Source organism: Balaenoptera physalus, assembly GCF_965194825.1.
Source record: "Balaenoptera physalus genome assembly, chromosome: 8".
Lineage (NCBI taxonomy): Eukaryota > Metazoa > Chordata > Mammalia > Artiodactyla > Balaenopteridae > Balaenoptera > Balaenoptera physalus.
In genome coordinates this window covers 70158231-70185100 of record NC_138887.1, presented here as the reverse complement: position 1 = coordinate 70185100, position 26870 = coordinate 70158231, and the positions used below count along the sequence as shown (strand labels likewise).

The 26870-nt window shown below is 34.1% G+C and overlaps 1 protein-coding gene across 8 annotated transcripts in view; it reads right to left on the bottom strand.

Moving 5' to 3' along the window:
• Positions 1 to 1873: 1873 nt before the first annotated feature.
• Positions 1874 to 26870, bottom strand: part of LOC309665527 (uncharacterized protein) — a 714473-nt gene continuing 689476 nt past the window's right edge. For 7 of the 8 annotated variants that reach the window (XR_014266459.1, XR_014266460.1, XR_014266461.1 and 4 more), the window contains one exon: positions 11089 to 16934. Coding sequence is in view for 1 of the 8 variants with exons in the window: in XM_082472161.1 (XP_082328287.1) it covers positions 4409 to 4432; positions 16843 to 16934 (116 nt within the window). In the remaining 7 variants the exon portion in view is untranslated. Of the gene's footprint in view, positions 4433 to 11088; positions 16935 to 26870 lie in introns of those variants that run through there. The other variant, XM_082472161.1, reaches the window with a different exon arrangement.

The following is a 26870-nucleotide window of genomic DNA, read 5'->3' as shown; positions in this document are numbered from 1 at the left end:
ACTTAATCTTTTTAAGATGCAATATGTCCAATATAATGGAGACGCATTCCTGTGAGGACTAAATTAGCACTTTCTGTATATTTCAATACTACTGGGATGTTCAGTATAGTAGCCAGCAGCCACTTGCAGTTATTGAGCCCTTGAAATGTGACTAGTCTGAACTATGATATGCTGTAAATATCAAAAACACCCTGAATATTGGGAGACTTAGTGCTAAAAAAGCAAAATGTCTCACTCATAATTTTATATTGATTGCATGTTGAAATGACATTTCAATAATATTTAACCTTATGTGTCTAAACTTAATTTTACTTTTATTTACTGTATTATTGTAGCTACTAGAAAATTTTAAATTACAAATATTTCTATTGTACAGCATTGTCCTGTATGAATATTTTGCCTTTTCTCTCCCCACTAGACTAAAACCACTCTGAGAGGAGGAATTCTCTCTTATTTATCTTGCCCCAATATCAAGTGAAAATTCTACAAATATATGTAAAATTTATGTTGAATAAAAATAGTAACTTTAATCAGTAGTGTTTAATACAGTTTCCTAAAAAAGCATTGTTTTCTCTATTAATAGGCAAATTCAAAACAATCTTTCTTGATTTTCATCTGATTTATTACTCAGAGTTCCAAATAACATTTGTTTTGGTCTCACTGTTTCATATAACCGAAGGGTTGAAGGAGAAACTACAAGAAAAATTAGAAGGCATATTGAATTAAATGAAGGTTAAAATAATCCACATATTCAAATCTGAAGAATGCATTTTAATTAGTGCCTATAGCATTACATGGAAAAGAAATTCTGAAATAATCTAAACCAGCACCTCAAAAATAATAAAGAAGAGCCAAGTAAAGTCAAAGTAAGCAGAAGGAAGGGGATAAAAATTTTAAAATGAACAGATATTAGTTAAGTAAAAGAAAAATAGAGGAAAATAAATGTACCTAAAATCTTATTTTTTGAAAGATAAGAAAAATTTATAAATCCCTAGACAGAGAGCTCAGATAAAAGGTCCTATGTTAAAGGCATAATAGGAGACTATTACAAATTATTGTCGATAATTCAACATAAATGGAATGGAAAAATTCCAAACTAGCAAAACACTAAAAAAATAAATACCCTGAATCATTTGTATCTGTTATGTTAATTGAAATTGTAGCTTAACACCTTCCCCAAAGAAAAGTCCAGACCCATGCAGCTCCAATGCTTAATTCTATCAAAGAAGAAATATCAATTTTATGCATACTCATAAAAACTAGAAGAGGAAATATGTGAGGTGATGGATATGTTAACTAACTTAGTGGGGGGAATTCTTTCACAATGTGTACACATATCAAATTATCATGTTGTACACTTTAAATATCTTACAACTTTATGTGTTAATTATACCTCAACAAAGCTATAAAAAATTCCAAAGTACAGATCAATATCCTTTATGAACATAGAACAGAATTCCTTAGGAAAATTTTAGCTAACTGAATCCAGTAATATGTAAAAAGAGTAACTTATGACCAAGTATACAGTTCAAAGATTTTTTGGCAAATGTACAATTCCAGGAATTCAAGGTTAGTTTAACATTATAAGTAATTATTGTAATTCACAATATTTATAGACAAAAAAGCAAAACCATTAAATTATCACAACAGAGTCAGAAAATACTTTGTCAAAATGTAACTCCCACTGATGATAAACAACAAACACAACACAGTAACTTGTGGCAAACTAGCTAACATTGTACTTAATGTTGAAAGACTAAATATTTTCACCCAGTATACAGGAAAAGCCAAGTGTATCCACTCTCAACATTTCTATTCAAAATTGTATTGGAGGCCCTAGCCAGTGCAATAATACAAGAAAAAATACAGTGTGTAGGTAGAAAAGAAGCAGAAAAATTATCTTTATTCATACATAACATAATTCTAAGGAATCCATAAAAAGTAACAAAGTCAAAATAAAACAGTTAAGTAAAAATTTATAAATGATTTGAACAGAAACTTCACTAAATATGACATGTTAATTGCTTTAAAAAACACATGAAAAAATGCTCAGCATTATTAGTCATCAGGAAGATGCACATAAAATCTACAATGACATACCCACTAGGCATCCATCAGAATGGTTAAAATAAGAAAGACTGACTATATCAAGTGTTGGTGAATATGTGTAGTAATTGAGAACCTTAAACATTTCTGATAGGAGTTTAAGTGATACAATCAGTCGGGGAAATATTTTTTGCAATTTCTTAAAAACTTTAAATACTTATCTTGTGACTCATCAATCCTACTCCTAGGCATTTACCAAAGAGAAATAGGCATATATGCACACAGAAACTTACACATGTATATTCATAAGTTTTATTCATAATATTCAAAAACTGGACACAACCGAATGTCCAATAGTAGATGGATAAACAAAATTTGGTAATATTTATACCATAGGTTATTACCTGGCAGTAAATAAGAATGAAGCACTGATCCATGCCACCACACAGATGCATCTCAAAAAAAATTATGCTGAGCAATAGAAACCAGATATAAAAAAGTAAGTACTATATGAATGCATTTATATGGAGTTCTAGAAAAGGCAAAACTAGTGCTAGAAAGCAGATCAGTCTTTGCCTTCGTTTCAGGGTGTATGTGAAGGGGTGTGGAGGTGAGAGCGAGTTTTATTGTAAGGATCATGAGTAAAGTCATGTGGACATGTTCTATATTTTGAATGTAGTGATAATTTGTCAAAACTCACTAAAACATTTAAAATGAGTTCATCTTCTGGCTTGTAAATCACACGTCAATGATGTAAATTTAAATAGTGAAAATGAATTGGTTGCTAGGGAGAGGGAATAGATATGAGCAAGGTAAACTCATGAGCAGAGGCACCTAGGGAGGAAAGCATATGGCATGTGTGGGGAGCAGCGATGAGTTCCATTTGACTGGAACAAAAGATAAATGAATAAGAATTGTTGCAACACAAATTGGAAAGGTAAATAGAGTTAGAACATGCAAGGTCATAAATATCAGAATAAACATTTCAGATATTATTTGTGAACCAATGAATGATGGGGCATCAATTTGTTTTGTTTGCCTTCCCCTTATCCCTTCCCTTCCCTTTCTTAACATTTGGAGTGACATCCTCAGCCAAGTGGATAGACAAGTGTCCAGCAAGCCGTGGGAGAAAGCATGCCATGGTTCCTCCTTAAATGGTAGGATCTCTTTGTTGTCTGATTTGCATAAGCTCCCTGCCCATCAGTGGCAATGTTCCTTTGTTTCTATCATGGCAGCCTTTCTCACAGATACCATCAGCAGAGATCTTAAACACATATGTTCACACAACCAAAATGGAATCACAATGGTGGGCTCTAGGCATTTCTGGAAAAATTTTAAAAAGCATTGGGTAAAAATCAAATATTTTATCAAATATATATTTTAGGTACTATTATTTTAGTCTTTCTTTCCAAAATAACTGCCTTGAGATTTGGATGGAAATATGAAGGCTTTGTCAACTATTTATTCCCAACTCTCAAGCTTAATTTCCATTTGAAGAATCATAAGGATTGGTCACATATACTGGAATATTCCAAAGGCTAAAAGATTCTTTATAAACCTATAAATCTGTTGAGCTCAATATTAGGCAAGACAATGTTTTTCAATCCAGATGGCTAATTTGCATGGCTTCATTTAACACCTGACTTTTCTACATATGTTTGCTTATTGTAAAGACTGTTATAAGAAATGTTACCTAAAATTTTGAGAGAAAAAATAGCCTGCAAAAACTGGCTGCCAGATTTAAGTCTTGCTATTCATGTTTCTAAAATGAAGGAGAAAAGAGCTTTAAAGGATTTGGGGCTTTGAATAGGCAGTAGCTGTTTCTGCAGCCTCCAGTGAATTAGTCTTCTCTTGGATTAACAAGCTATTAAAGTTTCAGATAGGAACATTTTAATATAAATTCTTACCGGAAAAGTACAGAGTCAAAATTCAAGTACTACTGTTATTTAATAGTTAAAACTGTAATACAACATTTTTCAAAGGTTTCATAATAAATCATAAAACATCTATATTAAATGAAATTTATTGTTTATATTGATATGATATAGAATTTTGACATCACTCATTTAATGTCCCATCAAGCAGAGATTCACAATCCTTGTCTTCAAGACTAAACACTACCAATGTTATTTCCTATTTGTGTGTGGCATTCCTGATAATTATTTCTTCTTAATGATTATTTTAGCACATTTTTATAATACCATATATCCCATCCATCATTGAGAACTGGATTTTACAAAGTGGCTCAGAAGCATTGTCTGGGGTAGAGATGATGAGATATTGCGACTTGGTCATTTCCATTCCTTCTCTCTGAAATCTTCATTCTGAGTTGCAGTGAATTTGCACAATCATTTCATAGTTATCACAACTGCTTTCTCCTAGGCAGCTAAAGGGAGGGCGGGGGGAAAGCCAGGCAGGAACCGAATAAAAGACAATATTTGAAATTATAGAGATTCACAAACAAAAGGCATTTGGGAACAGGGAGATCCTAGACTTCAATTTTGTCATTATTCAGACTGAAGCCAGAGAGGTCGAGGCTGAGATTCGAATTCTACTTCTCCAACCGAGTGTTGCTTAGGAGAAGTGCAAATTCTCTTGACCTCAGTTTTGTCAACTATAAAATGATAAAAGCTAACAATACATAATAGGGTCTTGTGAGGACAAAGATAATTTGTAAAATTTTAAACTAAATTAAACATCATAGATAGCTACATGGTAACAACATCAGCATCAACAAAAAGCCCCGATATGTGGAAACTTGAATTTGAGTCTTGGCTCCAGAATTGTTAATTAGATGAGCTTGGCATGTTTTCTAAATTTCTCTGAGCCTAATCATTTTTTGATGATAATAATTTCATAGAGTAGTTGTGAGAATTAAGTGTTAGTCTTTTTATGGCAACATACAAAATGGCTGGTTTTTGCTGTGATAGCAATTCTAACAATTCTAAATGTTGAACACCAGCCCTATGGATGAAGTGCCTCTCTCTTCCATTGGCTCAAAATAAAGGCAAGCTCTTCAAACATAATTCAGGCAGAAAATATAGTCAAAGTTCTTTATACTTCTCTAATAATTACTACTTCCAGTTTTGGGGGGGTGGTTTGTTTTGTTTTTAGTTAGAATGAATGCTTTCTCAATAATCAGGCTGGTGTTTTTCTTTATAATATTCCATAATAAATGCTATCCAGGTATGCTAAGGGACCAGTACTCAAATTTAATTCTGTATTCTGTCTTCCCCTCAACTACTTTAAAAAAAATAATTTTCATAATTCATCTGTGTCCCTAAATTGATTTCTTTTTCCCATTTTCTTCTGTTTCTTATGCTCAGGAACCTGACCTGTTTTTTCAATAGGTTAAAAATTATCATTTTCTACACAAATTAAAAACCAACTAAAAGATCAGCAGAACACAGTTTTTAAAATTCTATTTCAATTAACCAATTTTTCAATAGTCAGTTACTTGTAGAAGGTATTGTGCTAAGCCCCATAGGGAATTTTTTAAAGTATAGACCTCAGTATACTTATAATTTAACTGTAGATTTGAAAAAATGTACCTACCATGTTCTGGAAATTATGTTAGATACACTATATTTTATTTATTTAGTCCTCACAATAATCCTCTAAAGGTGCATTATTACCATACAGTTGGGGAAACTAAGGCTTAGAGAGATTCCATGTCTTGCCCAAGGTCACATGACTAGGAAATTTGAATTGAGTTGAATTGAATCTAGTTTGGCTCCGTATCCTTTATTCTTTTAATTGTGCATACTAACACATGACTTGGCTATGTTTTTAAAAAACACTCTGTTACTGCATTTGATTTGCTAAACATTTTTCAGGGACTTTTCATAAAGGATATTAGTCTCTAGCTTTCTGAGAGTGGTTTTGTCTGGTTTTGATATCAAGGTTAATGCTGGCCTCATAAAATGAGTTGGCACATGTTTTCCCTCTTTTATCATCTTGAATGTTAGTATATAATAGGTATTATTTATTTGTTTGGTAGAATTCATAAATAAAGACACCTGCACCTGGAGTTTTCTTTGTGGGAAGGTTTTTAACTGTGACTTCAACTTTTGAATAGATAAAGGGAAATTTTGGTCATGTATTTTTTTTCTTTCTTGAATGTTTTTTCTTGAATGAATTTTGGTATTTTGTGTCTTTCAGGAAATTGGTCCATTATAAGTTGTCAAATTTATTGGAAAAACAGTCATTCCTGGTATTTTCTTATTTCCCTTTCTATGTCTGTAGAATCTGACGTGATATGCCCTTCTTCCTGATACTGACAATTATTTTTTCTCCTCTCTCTCACTGTCATATTTTGGTTACTATGGACTAAAGTTTGCAATCTTCCTGATCTTTTCAAAGAGCCAATTTTTAATTTCATTGACTTTTTCTGCTCCTTAGATGTTTTATAAATCACTAATTTCAGCTCTTATTATTACCATTTCCTTTATTCTGCTTATTTAGAATTTAATTTGGTTTCCTTTCTCAAGTTTCCTCACATGGGAGTTTCTTCAAATAAAAGTTCAAGTGATTTGAGCCTTTTATTTCTAATTTAAGTAGTTAGTCCTATTAATTTACTTCTAAGGACTCCTTTAGCTTAATCACAAAAATTTTGATATGTGTGTTTCATTTTCGCTTACTTCAAACTATTTTCTATTTTCTCTTGTAATTTCGTCTTTGTCCCATGGGTTATTTTAAAATGTATTGTTTAATTTGCACATATTTGGATATTTTCCAGATTCCTATCTTACTAATTTCTAGTTTAATTCTGTCACAGAGAACATATGCTGTATTATGTCTAATCACATAATTTAAATGCATTTTATGTCTCAGAATATGATCTATCATATAACTATCTCATATGCATTTGAAAAGAATTTGTCTTTGCTGATATTTGGTGTGATTTTCTATAAATATCAACTTGTTATGAGATTTTAAAAGTCGTTCGAGTCTTCAGTATCTTTAGAGATTTCTACCTACTTGTTATATCAATTATTGAGAGAGAAGTGTTAAATTCTTCAATTATAACTGTGGCTGTATCTATTTCTACTTTTAGTTATACTAGTTTTTGCTTCATAGGTTGAGCTCCTCTTGTTAGGTGCAGATAAATCTAGGATATTTATTTTTTCCTTCATAAATTGGTTTTTCTTTGTCATTGTGTAATGTCCCTCTCATTCTTGGTTCCCATATTTCTTATTCTGAGGCTTACATTATCTGATGTTAACATAGCCACTCCAGCTTGCTTTTGATTAGTGTTTGCATGGTGCATTTTTTCCATCAGTTTACATTTAATCTGGGTTTTTTTTTCTATTTAAAGTTAATTTCTTATAGACAGCATCTATTTAGGTATTGCATTTTATTGAGTGTAATAATTCTGCTTTGAATTAGAGTGTTTAGCTGGTTTACATTTAATAAAAAAATTTTACATGGTTAAGTTAAAATTTATCTTGCTATTTGCTAGTCTAACCCTTTTCTTCTTTGTCTTATTTTGATTTTTTCTACTAATCTATTTTATCTCCTTATTGGCTTTTTTGTTTGTTTGTTTGTACTAATTGCTATAGATTTTCTAAAATTCACTTTTAGTTTATCACAGTGCAACTTCAAATAATATAATTACAACTCACATACGATATAAGAACCTGACAACACCATGTTTTTATATCTTCCCACTTAATCTTGGTGTTAATTGCTGTCATGCATTTTATTTCTCTGTATGCTACAAACCCTGTAATATATTACTATCTTATTTTAAACAATTATCTTTTATACTATTTAATAACAAGAAGCATTGTATTCTAATACACCCATTTTCCATTTCTCTCACTCTTGTATTTTGTGTGGATTCAGATTTCTATCTGATATCATCTTGCTCCTACCTGATGACCTTTCTTTAATATTTCTTTTTTTTCCTTATATTTATTTTTTATTGAAGTATAGTTGATTTACAATGTTGTGTTAGTTTCAGGTGTAGAGCAAACTGATTCACATATGTATATATATTTTTTAGACTTTTCCACTATAGGTTATTATAAGATATTGAATATAGTTCCCTGTGCTATATAGTAGGACCTTGTTGTTTATCTATTTTATATATAATAGTATGTATCTGTTAATCCCAAGCCCCTAATTTATCCCTTTCTCCTCCTTTCCCTTTTGGTAACCATAAATTTGTTTTCTATCTATTTGTATCTTGTAAATAAGTTCATTTGTATCATTTTTTTTTAGATTAAACATGTAAGTGATATCATATGATATAGGTCTTTCTGTGACTTACTTCACTTAGTATAATAATCTCTAGGTCCATCCATGTTGCTAAGAATGGCATTATTTCATTCTTTTTTATGGCTGAGTAATATTTCCTTGTATGTATTATATATACCACATCTTCTTTATCCATTCATCTGTCTATGGACATTTAGGATGCTTCCATTTCTTGGCTGTTGTAAATAGTGCTGCAATGGACACTGGGGTGCATGTACCTTTTTGAATTATGGTTTTCTCCAGATATATGCTCAGGAGTGGGATTACTAGATCGTATGGTAACTTTATTTTTAGTATTTTAAGGAACTTCTATACTGTTCTCCGTAGTGGCTGCACCGATTTGCATGCCTACCAACAGTGTAGGAGGGTTCCCTTTTCTCCACACCTTCTCCAGCATTTATTGTGTGTAGACTTTTTGATGGCCATTCTGACCAGTGTGAGGTGATACTTCATTGTACTTTTCATTTGCATTTCTCTAATAATTAGTGATGTTGAGCATCTTTTCATATGCTTGTTGGCTATCTGTGTGTCTTCTTTGGAGAAATGTCTATTTAGGTGTCTGCCCTTTTTTTGACTGGTTGTTTGTTTTTTTGATATTGAGCTGTATTAGCCATTTGTATATTTTGGAAATTAATCCCTTGTTGGTCGCATCATTTGCAAATATTTTCTCCCATTCCGTAGGGTGTCTTTTCATTTTGTTTATGGTTTCCTTTGCTGTTTAGAAGCTTTTAAGTTTAATTAGGTCCCATTTGTTTATTTTTGCTTTTATTTCCATTGATCTAGAAGACAGATCCAAAAAATGTTGCTACAATTTATGTCAAAGAGTGTTCTGCCTACGTTTTCTTCTAGTTTTATACTATGCAGGCTTACATTTAGGTCTTTATTCCATTTTGAGTTTATTTTTCTATGTGGTGTTAGAGAATGTTCTAATTTAATTGTTTTACATGACACTGTCCAGTTTTCCCAGTACCACTTACTGAAGAGAATGTCATTTCTCCATTGTATGTTCTTGTCTCCTTTGTCAAAGAATAATTGACCATAGGTGTGTGGGTTTATTTCTGGGCTCTCTGTTCTGTTCCATTGATCCATATGTCTGTTTTTGTGCCAATAGCAGGCTATTTAGATTACAGTAGCTTTGTAGTATTGTCTGAAGTCTGGGAGGATTATGCCTTCAACTTTATTCTTTTTTCACAGGATTGCTTTGGCAATTGTGGGTCTTTTGTGGTTCCACAAAAATTTTAGGATTATTTGTTCTAGTTCTGTGAAAAATATCATGGGTAATTTGATAGGGATTGCATTAAATCTGTAGATTGCTTAGGGTAGTATGGCCATTTTAGCCATTTAATTCTTCCAATCTAAGAGCATGGGATATCTTTCCATATCTTTGAATCATCTTTAATTTCCTTTATCAGTGTTTTATAGTTCTCAGCATATAAGTTTTTCACCTCCTTGGTCAGGTTTATTTCTAGGTTTGTTTTTTTTTTGACACGATTTTAAAAGGGATTGAATTTTTTACTTTCTCTTTCTGATATTTCATTTTAAGTGTAAAGAAATGCAGCCAATTTTTGTGTGTTGATCTTGTATCCTGCTATCATGCTGAATTTGTTCATCAGTTCTAATAGTGTTTTTGTGGAGTCTTTGGCATTTCTACATGGAGTATAATGTAATCTGCATAAAATAACACTTTTACCTCTTCCCTTCTAATTTGGATAAATTTATTTCTTTTTCTTATCTGATTGCTATGGGTAGGACTTCCAACACTATGTTGAATAGAAGAGGTGAAAGTGGACATCCTAGTCTTGTTCAAGATTTTAGTGGGAAGGCTTTCAGTTTTTCACCATTATTATGTTGGTTGTGGTATGATAGCTTTTATTATCTCAACATAATAAAAGGTGTCACAAATAGCTTTTATTATGTTGAGATATGTCCCCTCTATAAGCACATTGGTGAGAGTTTTTATCATGAATGGATGTTGAATTTTATCAAGTGCTTTTTCTGTATCTATAGAAATGATTTTTATAATTCAGGTCTCAGCAGTTGTTCATGTGAAAATATGTTTATTTCCCCTTCACTTTTCAAAGATATTTTAGCATGGTATATAATCCTGGATTTACAGGTGTTTCACTTCTTCTTTCCTTTTTTTTTTTTTTTTTTGGCCACACCATGCAGCTTGTGTGATCTTAGTTCCACGACCAGGGATCGAACCCGGGCCCCGGCAGTGAAAGCGCTGAGTCCTAACTGCTGGACAGCTAGGGAATTCCCCCTTTTTCCATTTTTAAAGATGCCATACCTTTGTCTTCTGGCTCTAATTGTCTCACAGGACTTCTGTTGACATTGTTATCTTTGTTTTTTCTTCACAGTATACCTTCAAGATTTTCTCTCTTGTATTCTGTTTTCAGTAGTTTGACTACTATATGCCTAGATAAGATTTTCTTTATACTTATATTTGGGGGGGCAGTAATTTGACTTTTGTTTGTTGAATTTCATTAGTTTTGAAAAATCCTGGGCTCTTATTCTTTTTTTTTTTTTTGCAACCCATCTTTTTTTTATTTTTAATGTCTTTATTGGAGGATAATTGTTTTACAACGTTGTGTTAGTTTCTGCTGTACAAAAAAGTGAATCAGCTATATGTATACATGTATCCCCATATCCCCTCCCTCTTAAGCATCCCTCCCACCCTCCCTATCCCACCCCTGTAGGTCTTCACAAAGCATCAAGCTGATCTCCATGTGCTATGCAGCAGCTTCCCACTAGCCATCCGTCTTACATTTGGTAGTGTATATGTCAGTGCAACTCTCTCACTTCGTCCCAGCTTTCCCTTCCCCTGCAGTGTCCTCAAGTCTGTTCTCTACATCTGCATTTTTATTCCTGCCCTGCCACTAGGTTCATCACTACCAGTTTTTTAGATTGCGTATATGTGAGTTAGCATATGGTATTTGTTTTTCTCTTTCTGACTCACTTCACTCTGTATGACAGACTCTAGGTCCATCCACCTCACTACAAATAACTCAATTTCATTCCTTTTTATGGCTGAGTAATATTCCACTGTATGTATGTGCCACATCTTCTTTATCCATTCATCTGTTGATGGACACTTAGGTTGGTTCCATTTCCTGGCTATTGTAAATAGTGCTGCAATGAACATTGGGGGTGTACTTCTTGGCTACCATTGCGGGTCTTGCAGACCAAGAACATTTTTGTCAGCACAGAAATTTATATTAAGCAGGCTGGTCTAGAATACATTGTGCTTGTATCATTTAGTACTTTTTTTTAATGTTTTGTGTTTTTTTAATTGAGACAAAATTGATGTATTACATCCTGTAAGTTTAAGGTGTACAGTGTGTTGATTTGATACATTTATATATTGCAAGATGATTACCACCTTAGTGTTAGCTAACACCTCTATCGCATCACATAATTATCACTTCTTTGTTGTGGTGGGAGTAATTAAGATCTAGTCTCTTAGCAACTTGCAATACAATATTATTATCTGTAATAACTATGTTGTGCATTAGATCTCCAGGACTTATTTATCTATTGGTTGCAAATTTATACCTTAAACAATATCTCCTCAATTCTCCCACCCACCAGCACCTGGTAACCACATTTCTACTCTGTTTTTATGAGTTTGGCTTTTTCAGATTCCATACATAAGTGAGTTTTTGGTTTTGTGTGTCTGACTTATCTCACTTGGGATAATGTATTCAAGTTCCATTCATGGTGCAAATGGCAAGATGTTATGCTTTCTCATGGCTGAATAATATTTAATTGTGTGTGTGTGTATACCACATTTTCTTTATCCATTCGTCCATTGATGGACACTCAGGTTGTTTCCATATCTTAGCTATTGTGAATAATACTGCAATAAACATGGGAGTGCATATATCTCTTCAATATCTGTTTTCATTTCCTTTCAGTATATACCCTGAAGTACAATTGCTGGATCATATGGTAGTTCTATTTTTAATTTTTTGAGAAACCTCCATATTTTCCATAGTGCTTGAACCAAATTACATTCCTACCAAGAGTGTACAAGTCTTCCCTTTCCTCCACATCCTCACCAACATTGGTTATCTCTTGTCTTCTTGATAGCCATTCTAAAAGGTGTGTGGTGATACCTCACTGTAATATCTCACTGTGGTTTTGATTTCTATTTCCCCGATTATTAGTAACATTGAGCATCTCTTCATGTAGCTGTTAACCATTTGGATGTCATCAACGGAAAAATGCCTAACTCCTCTGCCCTTTTTCAATTCAATTGTTTGGCTTTTTAAAATTCATTTGTATAGATTCCTTGTATAATTTAGGTATTAGCCCCTTATCCAATATACAGTTTGCAAATATTTTCTCCCATTGCATAGGTTGCCTTTTTTGGTTGTTTATTTTGCTGTGCAGAAGCTTTTTAGTTTGATGTATTCCTACTTGTTGATTTTTGCTTTTGCTGCTTATACTTTTGGTGTCATATCTAAAAAATCATTGCCAAGATCAATATCTAGGAGATTTTTCCCTATGAATTCTTCTAGTACATTTATGGTAACAGGTCTTATGTTAAAACCTTCAATATATTTTGACTTCACTTTTGTGAGAGTGTAAGATCCAGTCCAATTTCATTTTTCTGCATGTAGCTGTCCAGTTTTCCCAGCACCATTTGTTAAAGAGATTATTATTTTCCCAATTGAGTGTTGTTGGCTTTCTTGTCAAATATTAGTTGACTGTAAATGTGTGTGGGGGTTATTTCTGGGCTCTCAATTCTGTTCCACTGGTTTATGTGTCTATTTTTATGTCAGTACCATACTGTTTTGATTACTATAGCTTTGTAGTATATTTTGAAATCAGGACGTGTGATACCTCCTGCTGTGTTCTTCTTTCTAAGGATTTCTTTGGGTATTCAGTGTCTTTTGTGGTTCCTTAAATATTACAGGGTTTTTAAAAAAAATTGTGATCCTTGCAATGCTGTTGGAATTTTGAGAGGGATTGCACTGGATCCATAGATGGCTTTGGATAGTATGTACATTTTAACAATATTCTTCCAACCCATGAACAAAGGATATCTTTTCATTTGTGTATTCTTTAATTTCTTCATCAAAGTCTCATAGTTTTCAGTGTATAGATCTTTCACTTCCTTGGTTACATTTATTCCTAGTTATTTTATTGTTTTTGATGCTATAGTGAATGGGATAGTTTTCTCTAATTCTTTTTCAGAAGTTCTCTTTTAGCATATGGAAATGCAGCTGATTTCTGTATGTTGACTTTGTATCTTGCAACATTGCTAAATTTATTGATTAGTTCCAACAGTTATTTGGGGGCGTCTTTAGGGAGTTCACATCATTGCAGATCATATTATCTGCAAATAAAGAGAATTTTACTTCTTTCATTCCAATTTGAATGCCCTTTATTTTCTTTGCCTTGCTTAATTGCTATAGTTAGGACTACCAGTACTGTGATGAATATGAGTGTGAGAATGGGTACCCTGTCTTGTTCCTCATCTTAAAGAAAAAGCTTTCAGTTTTTCACCATTGAGTACTATTTTAGCTTTGGGTAGGTCATATATGGCGTTCATTACGTTGAGTTATGTTCTCCTTATGCCCAGTTTGTTGAAAGTTTTTTTATTAGGAAAGGATGTTGTATTTTGTCAAATGCTTCTTCTGCATCGAGATGATCATATGATTTTTGTCTTGCATTTTATTATTGTGGTGTGTCACATTTATTGATTTGTATGTGATGAGCCATCCTTGGGATACATCCCACTTGATCCTGGTGAATGACCCTTTGTAATGTGCTGTTGAATTTGGTTTGCAAATATTTTGCTAAGAATTTTTACATCTATGTTCATCAGGGATATTGGTCTATAGTTTTCTTTTTTTGTACTGTCCTTATCTGGCTTTAGTAAAAGAGTAATCCTGGCCTTGTAAAATAAGTTTGGAAGTGTAGAGGAGTTTGAGAAGGATTGGCTATAATTATTCTTTAAAAGTTTGACAGAATTCACCAGTGAAACCATCTGGTCTGGGGCTCATCTGTGTTGGGAGGTTTTTGATTACTGATTCAATCCCTTTACTCATTATTGGTCTACTCACATTTTCTGTTTCTTCCCAATTTTGGTAGGTTGTGCGTTTCTAGGAATCTATTTCTTTTTAAGTTATTCAATTTGTTGACATAATATTGTTTATAGTAGTCTCTCATGATCGTTTGTAATTCTGTAGTATCAGTTGTAATGTCTCCTCTTTCATTTGTAACATTATTTGAGTCTTCTTTTTTCTTAGTTTATCTGAGTATATTCTGTCTACTGGAGCTTGATCTCATTACCGCACTCAGGAGCTGGCTGCAGAGTGGGAGGAGGTGTGGATAGGGTATTGGGGGTGATTGCTGACTCCCGTAGCGAGTGCTCCTGCTGTGTGTACATGTGTGGTACTCCCCAGTGCTCATGGGGGGACTTCCTGCTGAGCACACGCATCAGGGTCTGTTTTCCTTTAATGTCCTTCGTTATTCTTATTTCCCTCTTTCCTGATTTCCTCCCTCTTCTCAGTCATGAAGGTCTTGTCCTCAGGACTCTGATTGCTGCTGGAGAGAATGTTTGCTCCAGCTGGGTTCTGTATCACTGGGGTAGTTGGACACTCGCTCACTGCTCTCCTTTTCCCCTGAGGGAGAGGTCACCACCACCTGACAGTTCAGCATTGTGCAGGCTTGCCTTGGGTGGGGGCAGCACTGTTGAAGTTGTTCTTACCAACTTCACTGCACCAATGGCATGCTAGAATATCCCTTCAGGAAGTCAGGAAGGCTGGACTTCTGAAATGTCTCTCGTGTCTGTGGATATCTGCTCAGGTCAGCACTCTTCAGGTTTTTTCCCAACTGTGGCAAAAGGTGCTGGGGCAAGTTTGCTTCTCTTCTGGTTCCACAGTCCATACTAAAGTCTGTCTACCTCTTGCTGGATACACAGATGGGTGAGACTCCTCTTACGTCCCTTGGCATATGGTGCTGGATCCCACAGCTCCCACAAAGGCACTTTTGTTAAATGTCTAAATTTTTCTTGAAAAGGGGGAACTAAAAAGAGGAACCATGATGCTGACATCACTTCTGTAATTATCACCTTTGATTTACCAACTAGACTATATCTCACACTACTGAAACTTTCTCCTATACATTTTTGTTTTGGTTATGTTTCTAATGTCTTGCTGACAGAAACAAATAAATAAAAAAAAATGTTTTCCTGATAACTTTTCTTCCCCCTTCAAGTATCATTACATCAAAATATCCTCCTGGATTTTATGTGCACAAGTAGTCTTACTCTTAATTTGTATTCCATAGACAATAATTTCCCTTTGTTTTCCTAGTCTAATGATTTCTTATTTGGTCTCAGTTATTTATTTAACAAACATTTTAAATGCTTACCATAATCATAGCTAACATCACTAAGCCTTAATATGCTGAGTATTATAACAAGCTCTTTATATTGAGTCTGTTTTAAAATTCTCACAACAGAATAAAATATATTATTCTTCCCAATTTACAGATAAGGGAAATGACTGAGGTTGAGAGGGTAGATGATTTGCCTAAGGAAACACAGCTAGTTTTTGAAAAATTCAATGACAAAACATCATAGTCTGCCCTCTTAACTACTGTGATATTTCCTTTGTGCCAGCTGCCTTAGTACCCTGACTGTGTGGAGAAGGAATGAGGAAAGGGGAGAAAAGAAAGTAGCTACAAGCTTAATAAGACATGAAACATATCAGAGAATAACAGACAAGCTCACCTCTGCTATAGAAACAGGAATGAAAGCTAATAAGTATGTCTACATATGCTGTGTAGAGACTTGCAAAATGCAGTGTGATTATGCACAAACCCTTGGGTCACTGGCCTCAGAGGAATCAAGGGACAAATTATGTCCATTTGCAGATAGAACAGTGGCTGCTGTAAACAAAAATTGCAGTGTTCTGTAGTAACCATTTTCATAGGCCAAAACTGGATCAAAAACAGACCGAGATCTTCTCAACTTGGGCAGAAGCAGGCAGAGAAGATAAAAGAGCAAGCTGGGGAAATGGACCCATTTGCAGGATTAGCTCTTTAGGAAACAGGATGGGAAGGGAGAGTCATGCTATCCAATTGTTAGTGACTTAAGAGACAAAGCCTTCTCTGATTTGATCAAGTCAGAAGTTGAAGTCCAAACCAAAGTCTGGATCATAGGCAAAGAGCCCAGAAAGCAGGTAACAGGGAAAAACAGGTTTGAGGTGGAAAGTTCATCACTGCAAGATCCTAGTTAGTATTGAGGATATAGAAAATAATTCATCACCCAGAAGACAGGGGTTCAGACAGTGTTAAAGTATCAGAGCTGCAAACAACAGAGCTGAAGTTCTAGGTAAGGCTTCAGCTACAGCAGACAACTGTAGTACCAGGCAGAGTCATGGAGGAGGAACCCCAGGCCAAGGCAGTGGGGCAGAGGGTGGTACAAGTTTGATTCCCAGGGGTCACGTAGCTATTCAAAGCTCACACTATTATATACGGGACAACAGATCTTTGGCAGTAGATGTATTCTATACTTACCCTCTGGTAAAGCTGGAGCTCTTTGTATATATATACTCCTTGATTAAGGTAGAGATTAGTTAGGTCAGTCTGTGTACAGCAACTGAGAGGGTCTGGAAAAAGGCAAAAGTTGGCATTCTCCATTGAACAAAGGTGGTTCTGATCTCTATTTCTGGCATCAAAAAATAGTCTTCTGACTTGCAAAGTACTTGTCAGTCACTGATAAACTGCCTTAGCTGTTTTTCTTGCATAAGCCCATCAAAGGCAAATTTGTATTCATCCATATATTTTCTAGTAGGTTCTTTTCCCTCCTTCCATAACCATAGAAAATGTATTCTTGGTATATAGATCACTCACATCCTGAAGTATATCTAACATAGAATTTTTAAATACTCATTGTGTATTCTTAGTGAAGCCCGTGTGGCTTGGTCATATGGCTTTATAGCAGTATATAAGCAATATCCATTTACAACACTTGATTAATGCTATTTGAAAAGATTCATTTAAATAATAAATAAATTTTATTTTCCGTTTTCACACCTGTATTTTTATATTTGTTCACAAAATGTTCTTTTAATTCCTAAGAACTATTTCGAAGCTCTGTTCGTAAGAATCAAGAAAAAACATGTAAGGGATTTTCGGCTTTTTGTTTTTCCTTAAAACATTGATAAACAAGTACCCGGATTATTACAATTCAATCCCACAAGTATTTACTTTGTGTACATACACTAGAGACACAGAGGTGGATAAGATGCTATAACTACTATCAAGAATCTCAGTCTATCCTGGGTGAAGGTAAAGAGACACACATTCACAAGTAACTACAATGCAAGTCCACAGTGATAAATGGTATAAAACAACTATAAACATTTCCTGTGGGAGCAAAAAGGAAAAAGTGATTGAGATTATGGATATTAAGAAAGATAAGCCTTGCAAAATATGTAACATTTGAGTTATACCTTAAGGTAGCTGTATCAAGAAGGCAGAGAAGGAAAACAAGAGAAGGGGTAAGGGAAAAGGCTATTTTTGGCAGAGGAAGGAAAGAATCAGAGACCGAAAATTGCATGTTTTATTCAAGGGCAGGAAATAGTATCCTGTGTCTGAAGTACAGCGGGTAAGAAGAGGGAACGCTGTTGGAGATAGCAAATTCTGATTATGAAGGGTACTGAACACCATATTGGGGTTTAATTTCAATCCCTAGGAAATGGGAACCCCTAAACACAGAACTCATAATGGAGACTCAGTTAAGAGAATATCATAGCAGATTTATAAATTTTGCAAACTCTTTGCTTAGATTCTGGAAAGTTTGCTTAATAAAGAAGCACTAGTGGTGGTAAGACAAGTTTGACTTTCAAAATCGATTATGTAAAAGATACTGTTATCTACACTAGGGCAATGGTAGAGGTCCATTTGCATATTGTTGAGACAGCACCCTCAAAGAGCCGAATGGTCTTCCTTTGACTCCATAATCAAATAGAGTAAAATGAAGATTCTACATTTTATACATTTAGAGAATGAATGGAGGGAGATATAATCAAACACATTAGGAGGGATAGTAAAGGGAAGAGGTGTCAGGAAACAATGAATTTGGTTTGAACCTTTTGTCAGAGGTTTCTAATATGGGCTAGCCACATACCCTGTCTACACTTCCCAGAGTCCCCGGTAGTTAAATGAACCACGTAACTGAGCTCTATGCCCTGTCTACATTTCCCAGAGTCTCCGGTAGTTAAATGAACCACGTAACTGAGCTCTATGCAAGAGAATATAACTGCAGTGATGTGTACCACTTCCAGACCTGGATAAAAAATTCCCCTGTGCATATTTCTTGTTTTATCTTCTCCTGCCACTGAATGCAAGTGACTATGCTGTCCTAGAGAAAGCAGATGGTGCCTCAGTTCATGGATGAGAGATACCTGAGAACTAGACATACTTTCCTTGAACTGTTAACTTGAGTGATCAATAAAGCGCTATTATTTTTGCGACATTGTATTGGTTTTGAGACATTGGGGTCTATTTTATTCTGAAGCTTAGCTGAACTGAATACAAATATATTGAGTTTAAAATTTCTATAACACAATGTTTACAATGATCCACGAGAGATAAATAAGCAGGGTCCCAAGATTACACAGAGGAGAAGCACCTAACTTAGAATGAGAAGGCTGTGAAAGCTTCCCAGAAATTTATCTTAAGCTGAGACCAAGAGTTGGATGAGATAGAAAATTACTGGGAAAGGTACTCCTCAGAGTAAGAAATAGTCATCTGGATATGAATATAAGATTGAAGGCCAGGCTTTTTGTGAATTTTGTTTATTGCCATTTGGATTCTGGAAGCAGAGATAGCAATTAGTTGGTCTTGCTGAAATGTATTAGTTTTATTAAAAATTATTTTGTTAAATGTACAACTCTAAGCAGATTCTTTTGTCTGTTGGATCATGGAGGTCTTTATTTAATACGTAGTCTTTAATGATGTGGCGAAACTTTAAGCAAGCTTTAATTCAGCTACCTATGCTCCCTAGACTAAGTCTTGAAGCAACTAAAGGTCCCTAGGCCAAAAAAAAAAAAAAGTGGTTTCTTAGCATTACATTAAGGCAGCTGCAGAGACTGTCAACAGAGAACGGGGGTGGGGTGGGGGGGTGGTAAAAGTATTTTGACAAACTGGTGCCAAAGGAAATTGGATTTTCCCTCATTTTGTCAGAGGAGGAACAGCACTTTCTAGTGAGTGTGAGAATCACAGCACAGACCAAATTCATCTTCTGTTACTTAAATGATTCTCCTTTGCATTTCATATAAATTTTCAAATGAACTTGTTAATTTCCAAAAACGCAAAATAGGTAGACATTTTATTGGGATGACAGTAAAGCTATATATCAATTTATGTAGGACTGCCATCTTTATAGTACTGAATCATTCAATCAATAAACATCATAAATTTCTATATTTAGGCCTACTTTAATATTTTTTGTCAATGGTATGCCACTTTTTTTTTTCGTATAGAGTAGTAGCACTTGTGGCAGTTTCGTAGTGGCGGCTGTTGAAAAATTAGATTTATTCCTAGAAGTTTGCTGGTTTATAAAATGGTAACATTTTCCCTACTTAGTTGAAAACTTTTTAAAATGTCATGTCTAGTCGTTTGTTGCTGATATATAGACATGCAATTGATTTTATATACTGATCTTATATCCAGTGATCATGCTAAATTTGCTTATTAAGTCATTTATTCATTCTTTTGGATTTTCTCTAATCACAGTCATGTCAACTACTAAAAATGACAAATCTGTCTCTAACTAACTCTTCTTTTTCATGACTTACTTACAGCACTGGGTAAGACCTTTAATACAATGTTTAATAGAAATGTCATAAGCTAAGCTGACATCCTCTTATTCCTAATCTCAAGCAGAAAGTTTTTAGTATTTCACACTTAAAGTCTGCCACATATTTTTTATAGATACCATCTCTCAGATTAAGAAAATTACCTTATGGTCCTAGTTGTTTTTTCTACTACTGAGTGAGTGCTGAACTTTATCAAATACTATGTATACATCTAGCAATATGATCATATGATGTTCCTCCTTTAGTACCTTAATTTCCTTTGTAAATGTATACCTTTCCTTATATAAATTAGTAGTTTTTTCAATCAGATGTTACAGATTTTTAAATTAGATTAAAAACCCACAGAAACTCTGCATGGAAGATTTTAATCTGTTAGAAAATTCTGTTTCTAACTGTCTACATTTATAATTTTATAGAAGATAAGATTTTTGATAAAAACATTTAAAATATCATTTTACAAAATGCTTTCTCCAAAGGATGTTTCTCTCACAAACAAACATTTTTTGCTCATTTTCAAAATGTTTGCTTTCCAGACTGACCAACCTAAATGCATTATCAAAGTTTTCTTGGTGTGTTAATAAGCATGTCATAAACTCCTTGTAAATAAATATAATTTCACTTTTGAGAATTTAAACTTCAGGTCCCCTTACACATTTTCAAAAGGACGTGTGTAAGTCACTGCAGTTGTATTTGTTAGAACAAAAGGTTGGAGAAAAACCTATATCAGAATAGGCGACGTTAGGCTGAACAGACACCACAATTGTAATGGTTTAAAACAGTAAAGTTTTATTTATTTATTTCATCCTACATGCTCAGTGAGGGTCTTTACATGGATTCTGCTTAGAGAATTTATTCACCTACTCGAAGCTTATGGAACAGGAACTGTCCAGAAACATTGAGGGCTGCAGTGATGGAAAAGAAAATGTCAAAGTCTGCCCTATGCTATAAAAATGCTGGCCGAATCAATTCTATTTATTTATTTATTTATTTTGGTAAAAGCAAGGCACATGGCCAGTGTTGGCCAAGGAGAGTAGTAATTTGAACGTAATTCTCTTCTATGGTAGGAAATTGAATATTAGTGAACTAATAGGACTGACCACAGTCTTCAGATCAGCAAATCTTTGGTTCCCTCCCTCTCTCACTTACTCACTCACCTCCTCCCAAGAGAAACTACCCAAACACCCCGTCCATTTACTGCTTTGATCTTCAAGCCCTAGGTCTCAGACAGTCATTCCAGGAGTTCACCACAGGCAGATGGACACCCTCTGCCAGACACAGAGTAGTGAAACAGGGACAGCATACCTGCTATGAACACCTCGATTCAGATGGAGAAATATCGAGAAACATATAGCAGTTACTCACATTTAGCAAGGCCAATTCACGCTGGCCATATCCAGAAATGAGCTTTTGTACTGAAAGTGGAGAGTAAGCCTCTGATTGATTTGTCTTCCTAACCTAAGAGTAATTCCCAGTCCACAGCTATCCATGGTCCTTGAGTCCACCCTCTGGGAGGTAATTCTTTTTCCATTATCTTCCTAGGCTACAACTGAAGAAGCAAACATGTGACAACATAACTTTTTAAGTGGTGAAAAGCTTTCTCAGCCCACTTTCTGCCCACAAAGAGTTAGAAGCACAACAGTCTACTTCAGTCCAGGTTAGTGTTTCTCTTGATAGTATAACTATCTGAAATAATCTATTGACCTCTTATTTATTTGATTTCAATCATCATTATGTACATACAAATAGCCACAGTCACAATTCTTCCCAGGACATGCCCCTCCATGTATACTTAATTGCAGATACCTTAAGCTATCAGAGTTATATTTTAAAGAAAATCACATTCTTAGTCTTTTTTCACTAAACCATCTTTCCAACAAAAAAATGTATCGCCGGCCACTTCACCTGTTCAAATGTTTTAGCTCTTATTTTATGGTCCATATGTTTTATATGATCTTTGCTACAAGGCTGATTTCACAGGCTTTTTCTCTTAATTTTACCTTTTACAGTTAGAAATCAAGACACAATTTCCTCTTACAAACGGCAAGTCCTAACTTTCAGGACTGTCTTCTTCCTTTCCATTTTTCCTTTCAAACTGGCAATTTCTGCTCTGGGCTTATTTATTTCTTCTTCTTCAAGTATAGTTAACAGTAGACAACCCCCACTACTAGTATTCTGTTTCCCAACCTTTCCACCAAACTATAAAGGATGTTACTGACTTGCAAGTTATTGCAGACTACAGTTTTATCACTGTTTCTCCAAAGCTTAATGTAGACCTCCATCCTTCCAACTTACTTACTTAAAAAAAATTTTCTTGCAATTTATCTCCTAACCAGGATGACGGTGACACATGGGTCTATGTTATGGTAGCACACTAATTCTGGTATCATTTTTCATAGCAGTAAGTGTGTTTCTCATTCACACAAGGTGTTTAATTAATTAGCACAGGTCCTAATTACTGTACTCTTCTGGAGTACACGTGGAAGGAGTACCTTTTTCCAGGTTGAAAAAGGAATTGTACTGGTTTTGTTGGTTAAGAAGAAGGAGAGGGAAGGGTAAGAAAAGAGAGAACATGACAAAATATTCACTGTCCCTTCAAGTTTGTACCATGATAGAGAAGTGTGATCTCGAAGGTCAGGAAATGGATATTGTTGAACACAGCCTACCACAAATGGGACTTGTAAATTAATTGTGGGAAATCCATATAAAGAATCTCAAACAGCTATTTTAAAAATAAGAATGATGATGTATGGTATATAATGATATAGAAAGACCTCCAAGACTAGTGTTATTTAAAAGAAATTTAAGTTTTGACTTGTATGTGTAATATGCTAAATTCTGTGTGAAAAGACGGGGGGGGAGATAAAAATGCATTTTCTTATATAAAGTCTGGAAGAATATGCAAGAGACTGGCTAGAGAAAGGAGGCTATTCACTCACTCTATACTACTTTTTATTCTCGCATTTTGAACCACATAAATGTATTTCCTCTTCAAAAGTTCTATTAAAAAGAGCTATATTTTCAAGGGATAAATTGTTATGCTTTTAAATTTAGAACAATCTGCTAGATAGCACATGACTGACAACTACATCACAGAAAAATGTCAACTCCTGTAAAACCTCTGGCTTGCTGAAAAGAACATGTTCAATTTAACTCTGCCAATTATTTTAACGTTCTTTACCCTAATATCCAAAGTCTCAAAGCCATTACCCATGTCATTACATAATAAAGATTTTACTATTAAAAGTCCTGTTTTTATAAAACTAACCACATTGATGATAGTATTTTGTTCACTTGGGGTTTCCATGTCTGTTTCTGAAATGTTTCTCTGACTGATGTAAGGACTGCATTCCAGGTATATAGTTATAGCTGGAAACTTACATTAAATTCTTTTTAAAATCACAGATAAAACAGTTCTAACATTGATAATGACATTTGCAAGTTTTTACCTTAAAATATTTTGTTATGGAAGAAAACATTTATTGTCAGTAACTTATTTTTTTTCACAGGATGCTAAAGTACCAGAAATGGTAAGTTTCTTTGTCAAACAATCTGAGACTAGTTTTGAAAATCTGTTTTTAAGCCACTGTATAGCAAACTTCCAAACTGAATACATTGTTTTAAATACACTGTTCTCAAATATATTCAATACACTTTTTTTATTTTAGGAATTTCTGTTTTCCAACACTAGATGCTGACCAAGGTATGTGACTAGTTAGGTGTTTGATGTTTTAACTTTTAACTTTTACTACTAAGCAGAAACTTCAGAATCACCTGACGAACATTTATCAAGTTTAGTGAAGACATTCTAAAGCACACATTTTTATGCTGAATTTCAGATGTCCCAAATGAAATAAAGAGTAAAGTTTTTCCTTAGATCCTTGGGGCTGAACTTTTGAAAATTTCCCTAATCACGATAACTTCAGTTTCATCATTAATCATAGACTGATAAAGAATCTTCTTGACAATTTTGAAGTTTGAAACAGATTTCTTGTTACATTTATTACTTTAACCTCATCATCTACCCAAGAAAGAGAATATTCTCCAATTTATATGAATCACCTTGAGCTACATTAGGCATAGGAAAATCTCATCTATAGATTAAGGGAGGACATCATTGTTAACCTATATATGAAATCTAAAAGATTTTAATATTTTTTAAATACAATTTGCCTCCCTCTCTAATAACTCTCTTAGTGTCTACTAATTCCACTGTCCCTGCACCCCCATATGGAGACTGTAAGTCCAATACCAGAGCTATGAGTATGATTAGGGAATCTATTATACTAGAAGGTCAGTTACATCTTGTAAGAAACTGAATTTACTGCAGCTTAAGTAATTGTTCAGAGTATCTGCCTAACCTGACTCTTCTATGAATCTGTCCAGTATCTTCAAACTCCATTCATTTACAAACATATTAGCTATATAAAGTTCTCGAACATATAAAGTATTGAATATAATAGCCAACCTTTCATTATCAACTAACAGTATAGAACAGAGAAACTCCCATCACTAAAAATGTTTGAGTGTAACAAAACATTTTCATATAAAAACTCACCTGAAAACCATGTCTGAATGAAAACTCACCTGAAAACCATGTCTGAGATTTCACTTGGAGTAAACTTCCCATATAGTGAAATCAGGTCTCTTCTCACAGAGTGTGTTTCAACTATAGTTGACCCTTGAACAGTAAGCGGGTTAGGGTTGCCCGCCCTCTGTATCTGTGGTCCGTATCTGCTGATTGTGTAGCACTGTGGTAGTTACTACTGAAAAACAGCTGCGTATAAGCACAGCCACGTTGTTCAAGGGAAAAGTGGATATATTTTGCCAAAACACTAACCCCATCATATTATTTTGTTCAGCTTGCATTGAACTTTATAAAAATGTAACCATATTGTAGTTAATCTTCTACAAGCTTATTTTTCTGTTCAATATTATTTAAGATATATACATGTTTTTTACATATAGCTCTAGTTTATTTTCACTGCTTTAAATTACGTGATTGAATGTACTATAATTAATAATCAACATTAATTTTGATAGCCATTTAGTTTTCTCCACTTTTTTTCAATTACAGCAGTGCTAAGAACATTATTTTCCATATGCCCTAGTACATACCAGTGATTTTTTTCTCTACAGGAAGCTATATATGCTACTATATACATACATTCAAGTTTACTAGCTTATTCTTGTTTTTCAGGACCCCCATCAGCATTTTATGACTTGGCCTTACACTACATTGCCAAAACACTTGGTATTTTCAAGCTTTTTGCTAACCTGGAGGGTTTGAAATAGGATCTCATAGATTGATGATATCTAATTAATTGACTGATAAGATTTTATATGCTAAAAGAATTTAAAAGATATTATTTACTACTGGAAAAATTGGTGGGTGTTGTCAGAATAGTGTATTTAAAAAGTGAATTTTCCAAAATAAATAAATAGATTTTTTTTTTTTTTTTTTAAGTTTTTACTATTATGCACTTTCCTCTTTCTGTGACACAATTCAATGTTGCACTCAGGGTGCCTGTGCTACATGGTCTCATCTTACCTGAAACATTTTTTTCCTCCTCTCTTTAATAGCATTTGCTCAGGTTTCTCCCTCTCCTTGTATCATTGCACTTGCCTCTAGTGGTGCCAGCTCCCTCTTAGTGGTGTTTCTAATAGGCAGTGAGCTGAGGAACAAAAAAAACCTATCTTCTTACTTTAAAATATGGATGGATGTAGATAGTTGGCTCTGAGTTATTAGGCCTCCTCCTTCTAATAAAGTTTCTGGCTTTTTATCATCAGACAAGTTCTATGATGACTATTTTAGTTGCCTAGAGATCTGAAGTTGTTAGTGACTCAGCTCTGGATAAGTGCTTAAAAATTAATTAATGCATTTAAAAAAATGTTTTCATGTCTGATAAAACACAATTATAATAGTATTCTTTTTTTTAAAGTTTTCCTTTTTTCTTCAAAACTATTATCTACTTTCACATTCTTGCTAAGGTATCAGTGGTTTTTCTTTTGGCATTGGTAATATGCCTATTTTTATTTTTCTGAAAAGTACTTAATCAGACAAAAATTTTGTTTCATCTACTACACATGAAAGAGAAATTAAGAGTGAGTCACTGAAGTCTTAGTAGTAAAATAGCAGAGAATTGGCCAGAGCTCTAAATACAGATTTTTATCCTCATGCCACAGTCTTGCAACCCTAGCAAGTACTATATAGACTGTAGTGACAAAAGAAATATCTACTTAGCAACTGCTCTCACAGCCAGATACATTAGTACCTGATTTCCCCCTGCCTAAATTTATCAGTATATGTAAACATTTTTCAGAATCCTCAAAGAACTCTGCTCAGGGAATAGATTATGCATAAAACAAGCTGATGTATTAAATCAATGCATCAATTGCAAAATATCCAAAGGTAGTTATCTATGATGTTGCCTATTTCAGCTGTAAATTTTCTATAATAATTTTTGAGTTCTACAAAGATTTATCCAACTTTAATTTCCAGGTCCACCTCTCATGGTAAATATTAAAAGCAACAAAATTTAATTTTACAGTAAGAAACATAACTAAAAATAAGTTATGCTATGTAAAAAACAATATGATGCATCACATCCTCACTTGGCTTATAATAATCCCCAATCATGTCAGTCAAAACATAAATGCTTTAATTTCCCCCAGGAACGTGAAGGAAAACTTCTTAGGGGATTATGAAACTAAATAAAGCTT